Source organism: Poecilia reticulata, chromosome 19 (assembly GCF_904066995.2).
Source record: "Poecilia reticulata chromosome 19, P_reticulata-male-v2, whole genome shotgun sequence".
Classification (NCBI taxonomy): Eukaryota; Metazoa; Chordata; class Actinopteri; order Cyprinodontiformes; family Poeciliidae; genus Poecilia; species Poecilia reticulata.
In genome coordinates, this window is record NC_088848.1 from 1577582 (window position 1) to 1597821 (window position 20240).

At 42.3% G+C, this 20240-nt stretch overlaps 3 protein-coding genes across 7 annotated transcripts in view; 1 reads left to right on the plus strand and 2 right to left on the minus strand.

The window, feature by feature from the left end:
• Positions 1–76: 76 nt before the first annotated feature.
• On the minus strand, positions 77–6850 carry wdr24 (WD repeat domain 24). 2 transcript variants are annotated; one of them, XM_008436339.3, is made up of 11 exons: positions 6712–6850; positions 5959–6023; positions 4660–5153; positions 4092–4269; positions 2922–3594; positions 1931–2031; positions 1751–1866; positions 1571–1675; positions 1059–1402; positions 792–976; positions 77–527 (listed from the first exon to the last, which is right to left on the minus strand). In XM_008436339.3, the coding sequence occupies exons 3-11, from the start codon at positions 5147–5149 to the stop codon at positions 359–361; spliced, it is 2361 nt and encodes a 786-aa protein (XP_008434561.1). In that variant the 5' UTR covers positions 5150–5153; positions 5959–6023; positions 6712–6850; the 3' UTR covers positions 77–358. The 2 variants fall into 2 exon arrangements, with proteins under 2 accessions (XP_008434561.1, XP_017166445.1); XM_017310956.2 differs by having other exon boundaries at positions 4660–5156.
• LOC103481077 (uncharacterized) lies at positions 6762–11232 on the plus strand. 2 transcript variants are annotated; one of them, XM_008436341.3, is made up of 6 exons: positions 6762–6902; positions 8091–8234; positions 8927–9020; positions 9521–9680; positions 10570–10722; positions 10797–11232. In XM_008436341.3, exons 2-6 carry the CDS (start codon positions 8113–8115, stop codon positions 10958–10960), a joined length of 693 nt encoding a protein of 230 aa, XP_008434563.1. In that variant the 5' UTR covers positions 6762–6902; positions 8091–8112; the 3' UTR covers positions 10961–11232. The 2 variants fall into 2 exon arrangements, with proteins under 2 accessions (XP_008434563.1, XP_081456918.1); XM_081600792.1 differs by lacking the exon at positions 8927–9020.
• The window catches only part of rhbdl1 (rhomboid, veinlet-like 1 (Drosophila)), a 41420-nt gene continuing 32358 nt past the window's right edge, over positions 11179–20240 (minus strand). The window contains exons 6-9 of one of the 3 annotated variants that reach the window (XR_014085104.1): positions 19653–19753; positions 18942–19002; positions 13061–17403; positions 11179–12996 (exon numbers count right to left, since the gene is read on the minus strand). Coding sequence is in view for 1 of the 3 variants with exons in the window: in XM_008436343.3 (XP_008434565.1) it covers positions 17129–17403; positions 18942–19002; positions 19653–19753 (437 nt within the window). In the remaining 2 variants the exon portion in view is untranslated. Of the gene's footprint in view, positions 17404–18941; positions 19003–19652; positions 19754–20240 lie in introns of all 3 variants that reach the window. The other 2 variants (XR_014085103.1, XM_008436343.3) reach the window with 2 other exon arrangements.

The following is a 20240-nucleotide window of genomic DNA, read 5'->3' on the forward strand; positions in this document are numbered from 1 at the left end:
ATCCTCATCTTTAGGTTCACATTGGTCCCATTTGATGTAAATAATGTGAAGACAAACAGGCTTCTGGAGCAGAACGCAACATCTCAAGCGTTTTAATGTTTCGCTCAAAGCCATTTTTCTTGTTATAAATTAATGTTACATTATCTACAGTTGCTCAAAATAAGTGTTAATATGTAAAACAGTAACTCAGATCTGAAAACTGTAAAATGTTGAACGTTTCAATCGCTGGTTTTACATTCTGCTGATGAGAATCACCGGAGGTCCGATTGACCTGTTGGTGTGATTTCACATGAAGGCCACAGGGGGGCGGCAGAGCGCTCCGAGGCCTGAACACGTTCCCCAGGTGTGCGACCGGGTCTCAGGTGTATTCACACAGGTGGCCGCATCCGGCAGGGCAGTGAGAGTTGTTCTTCAGCCAGTTCATGATGTGCTCCAGGTGTCCGCCGTGGCTGCAGCCCTGGCACCAGACGAACAGCCCCTTCACCACATGGTGGCACACGGCGCACGCACTGGCACACTGGCGACACCTGCAGGACAGACGCACACGCTTTGGGTTTAAACAAACTGCACTCAAGAGACATTTTCAGTTAGCAAACATACTAAAGAGGTAAACAAATAATTAGCACATTAGCAGAAATGAGCCAATTAGGTCAAATAATAATCAATAATCAATCTTTTTGGAAAGTAACTAAAAAGCTAAATTACGTAATCTGAAATTTATCTGAAATATCTAGAAGTTGAAGAGTTTAGAAAAGCAAACACCTTAATAGACAGGAATTTGATGTTTGTACCTGTCACAGATCCATCCCTTGTTGCTCATTGGCCGCTTGCAGTTGCTGCAGTTGATGTGCAGAGTGGTGGAGGTCTGGTTGAGGCAGGTGATGGCGCTGCAGGTACTCAGCTTGATGACCTCGTTGGAAACGTTCCACAGCTCGAACCGCTGCAGCAGGTCTATGTAGGACATGTACCAGTGCTCCTACGGGGGCAAAGCAGGTCCAAAAACCTTCCAATCACTTAACAAAACGCCAATAAACGCTGCTGCTGCTGCGTCTCCTGACCTGAGTGAGGTCGTCGATCTCCTTGCGAATCCTCTCCCCCAACACGATGAGCACGGACACGGCCATCTGCACGTCGCCGCGCTCGGCGTAGTGGCTCAGCATCTCACGGACGATGGGGCAGAAGAAGCTGGCGTGTAAGTGCGGGCTGTACAGCGGCTGGGAAATGGAGATGAGCGAGAACGACTCGATGGGCGTCAGGCAGGCGACTTCCGCCTCGTTGCCACTGACGTGCGGCGAGTCGGCCTTGTCCTGCTGCAGGTGCTCCGGCGCCGACGGGTTGTCGATGATCTCGTGGCGCAGCTGAAAGGCCTCCGGAGGCAGCGTGTACACCGGCTCCTCCGGCACTGCAGACGAAGCAGCATTCAAAAATAACTTCATGCTAATACGCTAACAGAGGAGCTAATTTTCTGTTAGCGCTTTAGCATTAGCTTCCACTCAATATGATGTTGGTACAAAGCCATTGGGTTAGCAGAACTAATGTCTAGGATTGTTGCTGTAGGGTTAGCGCTGACCCGTTTGGTTGTCGTGCTCCATGGGGTAAAGGTCGTCGTCGTCCAGCTCTGCGTCTCCGAACATGTACTCTGTGGGGCCGTCGCTGCCCTCCGTCTCCTCGTTCTCTGGAAATGAAGTCAGATTGAGTCACAGGACGGCGGTTCGAGTCCCCGGCTCCAGGCGCGAAGCGGCAACTTTACCTTCGTTGTTGTTGCTGATGTGCGAGTTGCCCGGCTCCAGGTGGACGTTGTCCTGCCGGCTTTCGCCTTTGCAGCGCTCCAGTCTGCTCTCCGGACCCATTTCTTTCATGCTGAAACTGAAGGCAGAAACATTCAGATTAGCTGTTCCAGTAATCCGGATTATAATCTGAATCAGATTACCTGTTCATTAGTGGTAAACTGCCCAGTTTACTGAGGCTGTGGTTCGGGCCGGGCGCTGGGTCAGAAAACATGATTCTCAGCATCGTCCATGTTGTTGAAACCTTTCAGTTCAATAAAGTTTATTTTAGTCAACAAGCAAAAAAATATTTTTTTCACAAAGAAAGTTTCCGTCCACTTGAGGCGTTTTTATGTTTCTTAATGCGCCAACAGGAAATGAGAAGCAGCGAATAATCGACCTCAGTCAGACTTTTTTATATTTTTGCCTAATTTTAAGATTTGCTCATAATTAGCAGGACAGTTGACTGGAAACATGGATTAACTGTTTCTGTCAGCATTAGAAAATCTTTATGGAAACTTCTAAACTTTTAAATAACTTAATAAAAAAAAGTGTTTTGTTTTCAGTTAATCCACCAGAGATGAAAACCTGCAGCGATCCCACTGATCCACCCAATTCCATTCTTTTTTTTCTATTTGTTGCCACATCAGTCAATACCAATAATTATTAATTCGGTTTTTTGTTATAAATATCTGAAATGCTGCCAGGCTGATGCTGTGAGCGTTGCTGTTTTATTCAATTTTCTCTTTTTTTTTTTTAGTTTTGAGGCAAAGTGGGGGAACTTGAAACTGCTCCAGTCACTCAGCAGGCTGTTGCTAGGCAACCAAAGTTTGGGGGAACTTGAAACTGCTTCTCACCCAGCAGGTTGTTGCTAGGCAACCAGTGAACGGGTGAGTTAGTTTCTGCCACTAACTTTGCTCGTCTATTGCTATTAATTTATTGGCTTTAGTTCCTGGTTGCAGCAAAATAAAATGAGGAAATTTAAAGAACATAAATGAATATTAAGTAATATTCATGTCTGAATATTAACATTAAATTAACTTTAACTGGATAAAACTAGAATTTGAACCCCTTCCGTGTCGAAGGGGTTCAAATTCAAATTAAAAGTACTTTACTGGGTCCAGAGGGACCTGCTGTTGTTCTGACCCGTCTCACCTGCGGCCGTTTGAGCTCCCGGGCCACCGTAGCGTTATGGTCACACAGCTCCGTAAACGGCTTCCCACCGAGGAGGTAGAGTTGCGCCGTCTTTACGAACCAGTCCATGCGGCTGCTGTCCAGGTCCGTCTCGAAGACGCTCAGCGCGCTGGACACGTGGGCGAACTGCTCCGTCGGGCTGGGCTTCTTGAAGGAGAAGAACGGGTAGCGGCGGTCGCCTCCGGGGTACGGCTTCCTGCCGGCGTCGCTGCTGACCAGACTCTCGTTGACGGCAAAGGCCAGGTCGCCCATCAGGCCGAAGCACAGGCCCTCGGGGTTGGCCTTGTCCACGGGCCGCGTGGCGTCCTTGAACATGTGCTGGTACAGCGTGCTGTCCTTGGAGCCGGACAGCAGGTAGTGGGGGTCGTGCTGGTGGCGCCACACGATCCCAGTGGTCACGTCTTTATGCTCCTCGAAGGTGGCGAAGGGGATGAAGGGCCTGCGGATGTCCCACACGTAGATGTTGTGGTCCACCATCATGGAGCAGGTGGCCAGGTGGAACTTCTTCTCCGGGCGCCATTTGACCCGAGCCACCGAGGCGATGGTCTGGACGCAGTAGATCTCCTTGGCGCGGTTGGTGGTCATGTCCCAAACCTTCACCATCTTGTCTCTGCCGCCGGTGGCCAGCCAACCCCTGAGACACAAACGAGGAGGGCGGAAAGCGGATGGTTTGTAAAACTAAACTCTGACCAGAACCTTCACAGCCACTTGAAGACGGTTACAAAGTCAGTCTTCCATCAGCTGAAGAACATTTCCAGAATTAAAGAAGAAAGATGGGGAGAAAATCCTCAGTCACATTCACTGCAACGGTCTCCACAGGTCAGTACAAATAAATCAGACACTAAAACCAGGAAGTTAGTTTATAAATCACTGAACAGGTTAAGGATCTGCTGCTGTTGCCTCAACCTTCCAGACCTCTCAGGTCTTCTGGTTCTGGATAAAACATTGAAACGCATCATTCAACTTCTATGCTCCACAAATCTGGAACAAACGTCCAGAAAACGGCCGAAGCACCGAGTTCCTTTAACCACCGAACAAACCGAAGACTGATCAACATTTCTGTCGTGTTGATGTTCACTCTGCTGCCGAGCGTTTGAGCTGCGTTGCTGTGGAAACGCTGCGTAGCGGTACCTGTCATCCGGATGCCAGTCGCAGCAGAACACGGGGCCGGTGTGAGCCGTGAACATCCGCTCGTAGCGATCCGGCCGCCTGATGTCCCACAGCTGGACGTTCCCGTTTTCAAAGGAAGCAGCGAAGGTGAAGTAGTCCTTCATGCTGAACTGGACGTCCCTCACGCTCTCCGACTGACCTGCTCCCATCGCCAGCCATGAAACACAGCAACAGGTTTCCACCGTTTTACTTTTCATCTGTTCATCAGAGGCTCAAACAACAGAAAGTCTTCAGTCAGAGGCTCAGCCAGACCTGCTGCGACACTGACTGCTACAGGAGATCCTTCCTTACATTTTTATATTGTTTAATACAATTTTTACTTACCGTCACATTTTTATTTAATCTTTAGTAAAAATATTGTTTATTGTCATTTTTAAAATCTTTATAGTTTTTAAAGCTGCTGTGAAACTTTTTGTTCTGCTATTTTGCTGCTTTATGATGGTTAAGTCTCTAATATCACCGTTAAATTAACTCACGTTTCTGCTTCCTGTTCGTCTATATTCTGTATTTTCATGCTGAGCTCTTTTACCTGAGAAGGTGCTGACCGACTCCTTTTTGCGCAGATCGAAGCATTTCATGAAGCCGTCCTGCGAGCCGCTCAGCAGCATGTAGGCCTCCGTCGGGTGGAAACACACCTTGTTGACGGTGCGTTTGTGCTCCGTGAACAGCTGGTCCTGCTTGTTGCGTGACGGCTTGCCCAGGTTCCAGGTGACCACGGCGCCGTTGGTGGCGGCCGTGGCCAGCAGGTTCTCCTCCATCTGGTGCCACATGACGTCGGCGCAGCTGAAGTTCAGCGACGGTTTGCGGCCGACCCGCAGGTTCAGCTTCTCCACAAACTGCTCCTCCTCCAGGGCGTAGATCTTGAAGATGTTGCGCCCGGCGACGACCACCTGGGCGGCGTCGCGGCACACGCTGATGGCGTTGGCCGGAGCGTCCAGGTGGCAGAACATGGTTCGGCCGGTGATGATGCTGCTGCTGCTGCTGCCGAGGGCCGTCGTGACCCGGGACATTTTCTCCATCTTCCTGCTGCAGATAAAACATAAAAGAAGAAAAAAAAAACTATAATAAAACAATTAAATATGAATAAAAAAATTCATTGAACCTGCAAATATAAGAACTTAAATATAAATGAAGAAATTCAATTAGTGAGCAAAATAATAAATAAAATATGTTAAAAAAAAAAATCAAGTATAAATGAAAAAAATTTATATAAATTTAGTCATTTAAATAAACCAACAAATAAAATATTAAATATGTAAAAAAAAACAATAGAATATAAATGTGAAAAATTAAATAAAGCAACACATAAAGAAAATACGTTAAAAAAAAAACTATAAATACATTTAAAACAATAATAATTCATAGTTCTGGGAATTCTTAATCTGTTCAAAATTCTCAAAGACGGATTTAAAGAAGCCATCAGTTGGACGTCTTCCCTTCTGTTAGTGAGTTTTACACACACACTTCCCCACCGGATGTGTTTGGAATAATTAGTGATAATTGTTTTATTTAAGAAAAAGCCAAGCAGCTCCGCTAAACTCATACTGGTCATTTAAGTTACAGAACTTGATGCACAAACTTATTTTTGTTTATATAAACTGATGTCATTTGATTTAGTTTGGAACTTTACAGAATAGTTTTAAGAAAAAATATATAAAATGATAGAAATGTTAAAAATTAACTTAATATTTTTTAAATATAAAAAGAGTTACATATTCTACCAACAGGTGGCGTTAATAAGTACACAACGTTAGAGCCTTAGTTTGCAGCAGAAACGATAAATAAATAAACTCCAGACATTAATAACTATATCAGCTGCAGTACTGACTGTGTGAAGAACTGGTGGCTTCATCAACCTCTGCAGCTGGACAGTTTCCTCCCATGAGAGGCAACCTGTGAGCGAGAAACATCTGGGTCAGCGTTTCACAGGATCCCGAGAGACACGTTTAAATCTTAAACTACAAGGCATCATGACAACCTGGAAAATTAAAAGACTATCCTCTCTTATTAAATAAAAACTACCAAACAATGCTAATGAGCGAAAGAATCTTCAAGATTATAATTATGAGTTCATGTCTGAATAAATTAAGTTTGATATTATAAAAATTTCTGCATAATTTTAATATGTTGCAAAATATTCACTGTTAGACTGGTGAGTAGAAATGATCCATTGCATTGAGAATATGACCTTTGACTTTCTAGGTGCTTTGATAGAAACATAACCAATCATTTATTGATTGCTCAACTTTGGGTTTTAAGAATAATCAATGGTTTGACATTGAACCACCAGATACTCAAATGTCTTTTAAATGACCTTTAGAAAAGTTTGGGAAACTATTGCAGCTTTTTCCGGAGCACAGTATTTGATAGCAATGTTTATTAACCATGTAGAATGGAATTAAATGTTATATTCACCAATTTCAGATAAATATTTTACTGTAATTTATGTTAAAAATATTAAAAACATTTCGCTTTTGCATTTATGGTGATGCCCGTTTGTATAGCTGTATGTTTGTTGTTGTTTTTCGTGTTAACATAGCTTTAAATTACATAAAAAGATAAAACACCATGTTCTTATCACCTGATTGATAAGGAGCCTTTCGGTGCTCACGTGAAGATCATCCCCGGAGCAACATGTGCTAGCAGAGCCGCATCCAGGCTGCCCGCTTTCTAACGAGCTTCTACCGACTCGCCGCTCCGCTGCAGGTTCATGTCTCTGCTAAATCTGTTTATCCAAAACAGCCCGCGTCCTTCCTGCTCCTCGCTCTGCTGGTGAGTTGGACAGAAAACGGCTAAGCTCGCAGGACGCGCAGATCACTTCCAAACAAGACCGCAGTGTGATGCTAACATTAGCCGGTCCACCAGAACCTACACAGACGGAAAGCGCGAAAACGTTTTAGATAGAAAACAGTGAACAACTGCGATACAAAAAACAACACAAAGTTTATATAGTTGAGCAATATCGAAAAATAAAGCGGTGTCAAACTACAAACCTTATGTTCTGAAGCTGTTGCTAACTGCTTGCAACACCGGAAATACTATTTTACTATAATCTCGCGAGAATTACGCAAAGCGGCCCCGTTCACTTTCCGAAGAAGGCGATGACAGTTTTTCTCAACTGGAACTGGAAGAAAATTTGGTGTCTAAATATTTGGTTATTAATAATATTAAAGAAGTTTTATCCATTGTTTTTATCCCTGCAAATTGTAACTGAGGTTAAAGTAATTATTAAAGATTACATCAATACAATTTGGCAGGAAAAATGATGTACACAGAATAAAATAAAAATAATTAAAAAATGGATAATTAATAGGAGAGGAGGGGTGGATAACATGATGGACTTTCTAAATAGTGATTTACATATTACGGGGAAACATTCATCAGAGTGAAATGTAGAAAATTCACAAGATAATATAAATCAATCAAGTTTATTTATTTGAATAGCACGTTTCAGCACCAAGGCAGTTCAAAGTGCTTTACATCATGAAAGCATAAAAATATTATAAACACATTTTACAGTCAACAACTATGAAAACCAGTAACAGACATTGTATTTTATCAAATTAAAATAATCAATACGCATAAAATATGGTTAATGTTCAATTTACATAGAACAAAACTTCCAATAACTATAATCAATATATTAAGTACATCTGAATCATCTTCAACAGTCAAAGGACTAATAAAGTGGTGAAAGGATACAATATTAATTGAGATAGTACATTATGTTTTTGTTTTTTGTTGTAAGTTTGTTAAAATTAAAATTTTATATTTAGTGGATTACGCCCTCTGTCCAGCAGATGGCAGTAAAACACTGCGATTGTAAACTGCCAACAACATTTACAGAAGAACAAGAATCTAATCGAGATGATTTCAGTTGAAATACGTTTATTAATGTGTTTTTGTTGTGCTTTATGTTAAAAGTTTAAGCAAACATCCTTCTGCTGTGATTTTTTTTAGTTGAAGCCGTGACCTCTCCAATATGGCCGCCCTGTTCGCCTGCGGGGAAGCGGAAGTATGGAGGAGAGTTTACGAGAAGTACTGGGACGTGGTGGAGGCCACGGCCAAAGCCAGGAAGCCGAAGCTACTGCAGCTCGACAAATGGTAATTTCTGTTAACACAAAGCCGCATCAGCCTCAATTTAATGGCGAGTACATTTCAGCTAAAAAGTTAGACATTTTTAGATTAATTTTCTTTAGATCAATCTTAGAAATTTTCTAGAGAGAGAGAGAAAAAGAAAGAATTTCTGAGTTTCAAAAGTCAAATATTTGGTAGAAAAATGTGAATAAATTTAGAATTAATCTTAGAAAGTTTTGTATAAAAACAAGAATCTTGTGAGTTGGAAAAGTCAAAATTTAGCTAGAAAAGAAAATTGAAATTTAAAGATTAATCTCAGAAATTTGCTAGAAAAATCAGGGAAATTCTGAATTTCAAAAGTCTAATATTTAGTCAAATAATTTTGAGATTACTCTTAGAATAAAAAAAAAGAATTTTGTGACTTTGAAAAGTCAAAGATTTCCTAGAAAAATAAATAAAACAATTTTGACAGAAAAAAACACCAGAAATTTTGAGTTTCAAAAGTATGAATTTTCCCACTTGGAACTCCAATATTTCCATGTTTTTTCTAGAATTTTTCTGAAATTAATGTTTTTTTCTATCCAACTATTGACTTTTCAAGCTCCTAAATTATCTGTCCCATATCAAACATGGTGACAGTTTCAACAAACACGATAAAGAAAAAGCATCTTTTATTCAAGTTACATATCCTGCAGCATTAAGGCCAGCTGTCTGATCAGGTACCAGGAGGAATTGCCGGTGCTGATTTCGAGTCGACCCGACAAACACATCACTCTGTCGGAGCTGAAGAAGCTAATGGAGTGGAAGCTAACGGTACGCGCTAACCCCGCTAGCTGTTTCCATTACATATGTACACAAAACTTTTTCTGCTGATGTTGGAAAGATAAAATGTCTCCACTGCTGTGTTTCCACTAAAGAAATGAAATTAAAATCATGTGAATGCTTGTTCAGGCGTAAGGCACTAGAAAACATCATCATCCTACCACTTCCTGTCGTCTTCTTTGTAGTTTCCGGCAGCAGTAACATCCTGTTTCCATTGTAGTTCTGTGAAATAAACCCACTTCAATGTGGCCCAAAAACCCACGTCATGCTAGTGCAGAAAACTTCCCGTCAAAAATGTGTTTTTGGGAAATTTGTGCATTAATTTTCATAACCTCAATTAGCAACTCTCTTCTGCAACAAACTCCTGCAATAACCACAGCCGCTGCGTTTCCATTGACCGTAGAAATGGCCAAGTTGACATTTGTTAGTGTAATATGACGTTTTGCTGACGTTCGTAATGTGAAGGCGGCGTGTCTCCTGTGTCCGTCCAGAGGGGGAAGTTCAGGCCGAGGCTGCAGCAGCTGGCGGCCTCCAACGCCGAGGACGCCGTCCAGAACCGCTCCAGAACGGCGTTGGGCCTCCTGCCCGACGTTCCGGCCGCCGTCGCTGAGCTCAGCGGCCTGAAAGGCGTCGGCCCCGCCACCGCCTCAGGTTGCCGTCTTCTCACTCCCCTCTGAATGAATACAGGCGGTAAATCACAGCGGACAGCTCAATATTTCACAGCGATGGCTGGTGGTCTGGGTGATTGATTCTCCAATAAGTTCAGAGTCTCTCAACCGTCAGACGGAGGAGCGCCGCGGCCTCTTAACGCTCAGTCTGCAAGCAAGGAAGTAAAACTTTCTGTTCAGCATCTTTCAAAGATGAAATCATCAAACTACAACCAGAGACGCACAACAGCGTATTAGAGCTGATGTAGGTATTAAAAAAGCAATAAAAGGAGTTAATTTCCACAGGAAAATCCTAGATATCCTGTTAAAAACAAGGAAATTTCTGAATTTCAATAGTTCAAAGTTTATTTGAAAAATCTAAAATTTTCTATAAAAAACAGCAAAATTTCTGAGTTTTAAAAGTTGAAAATTTCTTAGAAAAATCTCAGAAGTTAGACAAGAGTCACTAATTTAAGAAACATCTCAGAAAAACATTTTCTAGAAAAAAGAATCAGATACTAGAAAAATCTCAAATATTCTGTTAAAAACAAGAAAATTACTAAATTTGAAGTTGCAAAATTTCTTTAAAAAAAAACCCAAGTCTTAAACTTTCTATAAAAGAAAACTTGAGTTAGAAAAGTAAAAAAATTTGCCAGAAAAATCTCAGAAATCTATTTGAATCTTGAAAATTTGAGAAAAAAATCTATAAAAAAAAGAGGGAAATTCTTGAATTTGAAGCCAGATTTTCTCAAAAAAACAAAACAAAACCCAAAAACAATTCAGTCTGAAAAGTAAAAAATTTGCTAGAAAAAGAATAAAAATGTGAAATTTGAGAAATGTTTCAGAAAAGGCCGTATATTTCTGCATACGTGACGTTGAGTGTTTTGTTGCAGCGGTGCTGGCAGCAGCGGCTCCGGCTCTGACTGCGTTCATGTCTGACGAAGCGGCGGAGAGCGTTCCCGGCCTGCAGCCCGTCCAGTACACCGCCAAGCACTACGCGCTCTACCTGGACAAAATGGCTGCCCAGGCTGCCAAACTAAACGCAGGTGAGGCGACGCCCGGCAGCCGAGGGTCTGTTGAAGTCCAGATGGAGATCTGAGGCTTTGCTTTCTGCTCTCAGTGGATCCGCAGCCGGACTGGACGCCCCACAGGCTGGAGTTGTGCTTGTGGGCGACGGCGACGGCGACCAAGCTGCAGCTTCCTGTTCTGGAGGACCTGAAGGGCGGCGACACGCAGACCTCAGGCTGCGACCGGAGGCCCGCCAAGAAACTCAAAACTGCTTAAAAACACGGCGACGTTTAAGTTCGTCAGTAAATTAGTTATTTAGCCTGAGACAAGAGGAAGAAAAGGGGGATTCATTCCCCAAAATCCATCTTTTCACAATATTATTCACTTATAAAAGTCACAGTTTCTAACTGAAGTTTATGTTACTGACAGGAAGTGAATGTTTAAGATTCACTTGGTAAAAATGAGAAAATGAAAGATCAGCAGCACCATGTGGCCACAGTATTATTCTTTATTTATATTGTTTCTAAATTAAAGCAAAGTACAATGAACAGTACAAAGTAAAACAAAATATATTCATATATATACAATATAAAATGGTTCCATTCTGAACATTTAAAAAGTACAATAGTTTGTGAAGTAATTCATGAGGATTTGGATATAAATTATCCACTAGTAAATTTAGTTTTCCTTTAGTTTTGACCCAGAGAAAAATAGCTTCTTCTTCTTCTTCCTTTTTTTTGTAAACGCTGTTTGGGCACGACCTCTTCTCTGGTGGGAGAGATTGAGCCTCGTAAGCTTGGCACCATTTTATCAATACAAGAAAGCAGCTCATGAAAAACTACCACAGCAGAGCAGAGCAGGCATGACGTCGTCTGGCTAATCTCAGAATCACCTGTAAAGTTTCTTTTTTTATTCTGCATGGCCAAGAGTTGCTCAGTTGTTGTGAACATGTGAATAATCTGCAGCAAAACCAAGAAACTGGAAAAGGAAGAAAACAGAAAACCTCCATCTTTTAAAAACAAAAGAGTTGCTTTGTTTAGCTTGATGCTAATTTTGTGATTCAAACTGCATCTAAATGAGACCTGAAGGTGGATGCTTTGGTGGGAAAACGTTAAAGATTTTAAATGTTTCCTGCTTGTGAATGCATGAACAATAGTCCTGCACTGAGTTACCGAAACCTCAGAACCAAACGCTAAGAAAAGGCAACCTGGCGCGGCTTGATGGCACAGAGCAGCTACAGATGTTAGCGCTACGGCTAACGTCCGCTACGGCTAACGTCTCAGACAGATTCAGAACAAGACTATGGAGAACCACTGCGTAGTCGGGACATTGTACATCAAAAAAGTAAATTTCAGGGGAAAAAACCCTCCAAAATTCTGAGATCTAAAAATTTGAGTTTTTCTTGAAATTTTAAACTTTTCAAACTCAGAAATTTCCACGTTTTATTTTTTAATTTCTTTATTTCTGATTTTTTTCTAGCAAATTTTTGACTTTTCGAACTGAGAATTTTTTTTAGCTTTTTCTTGAAAACTTCAGATTTTAATCTAAAAATGTCAGAGTTTTTTTCTACTTTTATTTTTTTGTTTGAAATGTCCCTAATTTGCCGTCGCATATGTTGAGCGAATCAGTCGCCAAATCACAAATGAAACGTGGCCTCCGTCTTTTTCTGGGCTTTTCTATAAGAAGGCATGAGACGCTTTGGGACAGCGCTTTGGCTTCTGGATATTAAATTCAGATTCTAGAATAGCTCTTTTTGGAAACTGCAACAGAACATTTTAAAAACCCAGAACTAAACGTTCAGATTAATCTGAAGATATTTTGATTTTAGGCTCGGTTTGTGTCAGTTTTAGCCGTGAGATTTTATCTGCTAGCAAAAAGCTACAGGTGGCGTTGAGTTCACAGTTAGTGTGCAGATCCACTGACGAGCCTTTTCCTCCCGATGTCCACTGAATCTTAGACTAAAGAGGCACATGAACCTCATTACAGGCTAACATGCTAACAGGCTAACCTCATTACAGGCTAACAGGCTAACCTCATTACAGGCTAACCTCATTACAGGCTAACCTCATTACAGGCTAACATGCTAACCTCATTACAGGCTAACATGTTAACAGGCTAACCTCATTACAGGCTAACATGCTAACCTCATTACAGGCTAACATGCTAACAGGCTAACCTCATTTCAGGCTAACATGCTAACCTCATTACAGGCTAACATGCTAACCTCATTACAGGCTAACATGTTAACAGGCTAACCTCATTTCAGGCTAACATGCTAACCTCATTACAGGCTAACATGTTAACAGGCTAACCTCATTACAGGCTAACCTCATTACAGGCTAACATGCTAACCTCATTATAGGCTAACATGCTAACCTCATTACAGGCTAACAGGCTAACCTCATTACAGGCTAACATGCTAACCTCATTATAGGCTAACATGCTAACAGGCGTTCATCAACAGGCCTTCAGTTTAACGCTTCCTGACAAGTTTCAAAGATCGATCACTGCCAAATATTGGCCTCTCTCTCTCTCTTCCTGTTGAAGTTGATCTGAAAATGGCTTATTGAAGCTGCTTTGAACTCGTCCGCCTCTGATGAGACGCTTCCTGTTCCTGCCGACTGTTTCATGACTTTCAAACCCAAGAAATAAATTAAATAAAATCCCTTTAGGCAGCTTTTGGACTAAATTATCCAGAAGCATTCAGTAAATGTTACCACCATCAGAAACGTGAATATTTCCAGTTTGTTGTTAGCGAAGCTGCATTCAGGCGGAGCGTAGGGGCAACTTGGAGGCGTGGGCGCTTGCTAAGTAATGCTGCTGCTCTATGAACAGGAAGTAAACAAAACAACATGAGTTCAGCTACATGAAAGCATCTCAGAGGTTTGAACAAATCAGAACAATTTCACATAATTGATCAAACGTCCAGCATTCACACATTTCTACAAAGTTTCAAACCAACAAGCGTTTCGTCCTCATCGGCCGTATGACGGGGAAAAAAAGCCCCACAATCACATAAATATGTAAGATAATTTAGATTATTACTCATCTGTCTGCACTTAAAAAAACTGGAAATAAATATATTAAACAAACAAATCAATTCATTATTATTTAAGTGAGTCAAAAGGGAATTTAATATTTAAATGTGGGAATAAATAATTGAAACTAATATTTTTTGGCATCTAAAAAATCGACAAACTGAATAAATCAATTTATTCGTAATAATTCTTAAATTTTAGTGACTTTTCCATCATATAAATGACGAGGAATAGATTTATCTATTTTAAATGTTTATTTCCAATTCCATTCAGCATCTGAAATAAATAATTATTTAATAATTTAAATAAAAAATTGTGGCCCTTTTGGCCCTCCGTACTGTTTCCTATGGCTTAATATATAAAGCACTGACTAAAGATTTATAAAATCTGGTTGGTGGTTTCCTGACAAACCGGACCGAAGCCGATCGGGACTCATCAGGACAACCAGACCAAATATTTTGCACCATTTGAAATTTTTCCTCCTTTTCCCTTCAAAGCGGGAAAATCCAAATAAATATGGTTTGGAACAAACAGGGACAGGGACAGGGACACGTCCACGACCGAAGGAGAAAACGGGGACAACGGGGGGACACTTTGTCTTTTTTTTTGTTTTTACAGTTACATTCCTTTACAAATGTTTACAGTCCCTAAGAAGAATGAGAAACTGAGGTATTAACTCGGCCTGACGCAGGTCAAAGGTCAGGCGGGCGGTCCTGACGCAGGTCAAAGGTCAGGCGGGCGTCGCCTCTTTGAGTTCAGGTTTCGATCCGAGGCGCGTCGACGTCGGTTTTTCTCACGTTGACCGACAGAATCAGGCAGCGGTTTCTCTCAAAGAAACCGGAGAGCATCGAGTGTGTGTGTGTGTGTGTGTGTGTGTGAGAGAGTGTTGTCATGGAAACCACAGAGCATGACATGAGATATTTTACACATCAGTACAAACATGGCGGCTGCGCAGCAAGGAGAGGCGCCCGATCGCTGCATCACAGTCACTTTTCTTTTTCTGTCGCTTTGCGTTAGGCATGTGTGTGTGTGTGTGTGCGTGTGTGTGTGTGTGTATGCGTGTGTGTGTGCGTGCGTGTGTGTGTGTGCGTGTGTGTGCGTGCGGGGGTGTGCGTGTGTGAACTATTTTCTGTATCCACAGTGTCGGTGTCATGACAAACCAAAGAAATGGAGAAGAATGTTGCTGGATGAGCTGATGCTAAGGGATGCTAACTAACTGATCGTTACTGGAGATGCACCGATCGATTTTCCTGCTGCTGCCGATTTTCAATGTTTTGCTTTTTTTTTTTTTTTTTTTTTCTGCAGTTTGATTTTAAATCTGATTGTTATTTTTGTTTTCTAAGAAATATAAAGTATAAAAAAAATGAGAAAAAATTTGCCACAGGTTCTTTAATAGAAGAAGCAGAAATGAAAACTTGATTTTTAAAGGGACAGTATGTGTTTTCCAGCCACATGGCGGCCATTTTATAAAATCAAGTAACTATGCTAATAACTTCAGGTATAAAAATGCTAGATATGTCAAATGTGACTTAAAACAAATTTGACTTTGATTTAACGCTTGAATTTGGGTCTCTGTCTCTTTAAGAAGCTCCTGCTTCCTGAAGCTCCGCCTCCAGGAAGTCGTCCCAACATGGCTCCTCTATTAACCCTTTAACGTTTCTACTAGCGTTGCTCTGAGCAGCAGCTCCTAATAATGAGCTCAGCAGATGGTTGCTAAGTGCTGCTGGCTAGTCTGGAGGAGCTGAGAGGGGAGGAGCTGCGGCTCGAAGGCGGGGCTACGTCCACCCAGGCGTTTTAACAGCTGAATGGTTGCCATGGCGATTAAAAGACTAATCAAACATGCATTAAAAAAAAGCAACACTCCAAGTTTGTTTTAAATGAAGGAAAAACATTAAAACATGGAAAAATCAAAAATAAGTTTTACACGACACCGCCCCTTTAAAAGTAAAATTATCACATGAATAGTTACGTTTTACGGCGTTTTAAGCTTTATTTCTTAAATTTAGGTGACTCTGTGCTGTTTTTGCCATAAAAGTTTTACATGACAAGCTGACCAATCAGAGCAAATCAATGAAAAATCGTCCCGGCTCCAATCTGATCGGTGCATCTCCAGTCTGATTCACAGAAATGAAAGTTTCACTCCGAGCTGCTCCTTCTGGATGTTTGCTGTGTTTCTGGCTGCAGCAGGAAAACCTGCCGGCTTTCACCGAAACGTTTCCTTCCAGAGGCACATGTGATGATGTCAGCATCTCCTCGTTTGAGGTCTTCGCGTGAACGAGGCAAACGGAAAACAAACGCAGGTTGACGCGGATGAGGTTTCTACATATTCATATAAAAACGACGGAAAGCTCAGAGGAGCTTCCAGCTGCTGCTACTGTAATCCCTCTTTAATAAAAGAGAAACATTTCTTTGATTCGCAAAGTTTCTGTAAAAAAGGATTCGGCGACGCTTCGTCTGAACGCGGCGCCGGCGAAACGCCGCCATGAACACGATAAACGGCAACATGGAGGAGTCTGCAGAGACGTTTACGGCTGTCAGCCATTCAGCTAATAACGACACTTTTCATGGACTTTTAATTCAACTTTTGGTGCAACTTTGCACAAAAAGTGTCACAATTTACAGAATAATGCAAAGTTCACACTTTAGATCAGGGGTCCCCAAACTTTTTCCTGTCAGGGCCACATAGCTTTTCCCTTCTCTGGTGGGGGCGGAGTCAGTTTGTAACAGAAAAAGTGTTACACGGTTATCACCTGCGCTGCCGGAAATTGTTGAGGGGGGGGGCCGGAGGGTTCTCAATTGACTTTTACCCAGAAAGCACATGGGCAAAAACTGTAAGTGAAACGGTCACTGGGACTGACTAGTATATATTCCATTGAGGGAAAGTAATGAATTCCTCATATGTTAACATAAAGGCTTGTTTTGAAATATAAGCTGCTACTTACAGGAATGCAGCGTTCATAACAAACACGTGTTCATCTGCTCTGCCGCTATCAAACAACCGTACTGATTAAATAACATAAAAGTCAAGCAGTTACCTAAAAGTCCAACAGATGGCAGCAATGCGCCATGCAAAACAAAACACCCACAGTTTACAGGACACACTTCCTGCTAAAGAGCCCCCTGGTGGCTGAAGAAAAATCCACATATAAACCGGAAAATACAATATTTGAAAAAAAATCTGAATGCTCTCATGAGGCCGGATCTGGCCCGCGGGCCGTAGTTTGGGGACCACTGCTTTAAATAAACTTGGTGCAACTTTAAAAGTGTCATAATTTGCTGAAGGACAAACAGAGACTCCTCCATGTCGGGTCTTTTGTCTCCTGCTCGCCCTGCGGTTGAAGAGTTACCGATTATTCTGGGTGGATTGTTTTTAGTTTGGTGGAATCGGGCGCAAACGGAGCCGCCATCACGGCGGCGGCGGCGGGATCTGAACGCCCAGCAGCTCGTAGGCGAAGATGTTCCAGAAGATGGCGAAGAGGAGGAAGGTGATGAAGGAGAAGACGATGACCCACCAGGAGCACTGCTTCTGCAGGCTCTCCTCGTAGCTGCGCAGGATGAGCAGCCCCATGCTGATGCCCACCACCGCGCCCGACAGGTGGGCCATGAAGCTGGGCTGCGGCCCCGACGACGGCACCGGCGGCGAGAAGCGCAGCCACACGGCGCGGCCCACCTCCGAGCTCACTGCAGGACAAACCAGGAGATTAGTGGTGCTGCGGGCCAGACACTAAATACCAACAAGGAGTTTAATCTGGTTTACAGAGGAAACGAGAACAAGTTGGTTTATATTGATAAATGTTCTAGTTATAAGGTAAATAATCTGCCGGTTTATTTTTATCAAAATTAAACGAAACACTTGTTACTTTATTCTTATAACAAGAATAAAGTCCTAATATTACAAGATAAAATCTTGAAAGTTGTAAAATCAATAGAAAAGTAATTTTAATAAGTAAAAGCTTCAATAGTTATTAAGCTCAGCAGCAACTTTCCCTAAAATCGACTCGTTTGAACTAGAAACCTGCTGCTGCTGATAACCAGATGAAATCTGCCAATATAAACACACTCAGAGATTCTGGTCACATTCTGACGTTATTCTCAGATTATCACCGCTTCATTCTGGTAAAATCACAACTATCATTTTTTATTACAACTGTGAAAAAAGAGCCTTGAAAGTTTTTTCCTCTGAATTTTACGTTGTTCTACTTTATTACATCTTTGTTCTGCTGATATTTTGTCTTTTCTCATCACTTCATATCTTCCTGGATCAAGGAGATCAAAGGATTTAAAATGTTTATCTGAACAGATTTCCTTCTTCTATTCCAGTTTTTTAAGAACCGAGAGCCACAGTGTCACAGTGACTCTAACGCGCTGCAGTTCAGATCTTCCAGCTGCAGCTCAAAGCGTTTTTCACCAAACGTCTCTGAACTGAGCAAACATGATTCCGTTTCAGCGTCAGACTTTGTTTTGGACGATCCGTCTGCTGCTTGTGAAGCAGAGAGGAGAGACGCGGCGCTGCAGCCGGACAGATGGAGGGAACATATTGCTGAGCAGCGCTAGCCGCTAACTGCTAACCGCTAGCATCATCATCACATTGCTTCACATGAATGCTGCCTCATGCTTGATGGTTCCAGGGAGATTTCAAGGTTTATTTCAGGAATGTTTTCCTTCTCTGGGCGGCCAGAAACGTAACATTTAGCTCTGTTAGCTGCGCTAGCTAAGCTAAGCAGCTTCATCAATTTGAATGGCAGCCAGTCAGAAAGGTGAGAATTGAGAAGTTGCAGATTTTCTAGAAAGATTTTCAAAAATCAAACATTTTTTACTTTTCAAGCTGAGAGTTTTTCATGTTTTTCTTTTGAAAATTTCCAAGATTAATCTTAAAGTTTCTCAGTTTTTCTAGAAATTTTATGAGATTAATCTCAAAATCTCCTTTTTTTCCAGCAAATTTGCATATCAACATTTCAGTTTTCCTAGCAGATTTTTGACTTTTCAAACTCATAATTTTTATGTTTTTTCTCTCAAAAATTCCTGAGTTGTTTGTAGCAAATTTGCAACTTTTAAATTTCCTTATTTTGTTCTAGAAAACTGACTTCGCTTTCCCTGAGTTATAATTTTCAGCATCTTAAAGTCCTAATTTACGAAGCTGCCTTGTAAAGTTCAACACGTGTTTTGAAGTTTTGGTTCTCGACTGCTGGGTGTTTTCATGGTGAGTGTAGGAAACGTACTGCAGACCAGCGCCAGGATCATGCGGAGCAGTTTGTACGGACAGCGCATCCCGGCCCAGTTCTGCAACACCAAGCAGAACAGAAACAAGTCAGGGCAGAAACATGACAGCAGAAAACCAACATCAGAGCGTAAAACAGAGGAGGGAGCAGTTAGAGCAGCTCCAGTAATCAGGACTGGGATCATGGAGAGGATGAATAACCGCCGTGGTTCTGCGGTGGGACAGGAGCCGTTTTAAAACCATTTCGTCAGAGGAGGAAGTCCAACGCAGAGCGACGGCGACCGGCCGCCGGCGTTCCTACGCTCTCACGCTGAAAGACAGGGACGGAGAGGGGCTGGAGGCCCCGGCCCCCCAAAGGCCTCTGCGCGGCCCTGAAGAGAAACGTTTGACTTAAATCGCAGATGAACCTGATTTATTGTCCAGACTCTAAATTTTTGCGACAGTTTATCGTCCAGTAAAATTTGTAATCGTGACACGAAGAGACGGATTAAAGTTTATTTAATCAGTCGTTTCGTTTTCTGGCCTGGAGGCTCGTTTACAAACGGAAGATCTCACGCCAAACGATGACCTCACCGACGTCGCTGCGATCTGATTGGCTAAAAAAACCTCCAGAAACAGGATGTGGGTCGGTCGGCGTTCCAGCTCTGAAAACTCGCTTTTCAGACCTAACAAAGCTGCTGCTGCTGCTGATGATGATGATGATGGCTGTTACCATGACGACGTTGGCCAGATGCGCGGAGCAGAGAGCGTAGACGCCTCCGGATCCCCCGACCACCGGAGCACGCATGTCTGTGATGGACACCGTCAGCGAGCCTGAAGGACGGAGAGAGAGAAACGAGGGAATCAGAAAACGACGAGAGAGAGAGAGAGAGAAAGAGAGAGAGAGGGAATCAGAAAACGACGAGAGAGAGAGAGGGAGAAACGAGGGAATCAGAAAACGACGAGAGAGAGAGAGAAACGAGGGAATCAGAAAATGACGAGAGAGAGAGAGAGAAACGAGGGAATCAGAAAACGACGAGAGAAAGAGAGAAACGAGGGAATCAGAAAACGACGAGAGAAAGAGAGAAACGAGGGAATCAGAAAACGACGAGAGAGAGAGAGAAAGAGAGAGAGAGGGAATCAGAAAACGACGAGAGAGAGAGAGAGGGAGAAACGAGGGAATCAGAAAACGACGAGAGAGAAAGAGAGAAACGAGGGAATCAGAAAACGACGAGAGAGAGAGAGAGGGAGAAACGAGGGAATCAGAAAACGACGAGAGAAAGAGAGAAACGAGGGAATCAGAAAACGACGAGAGAAAGAG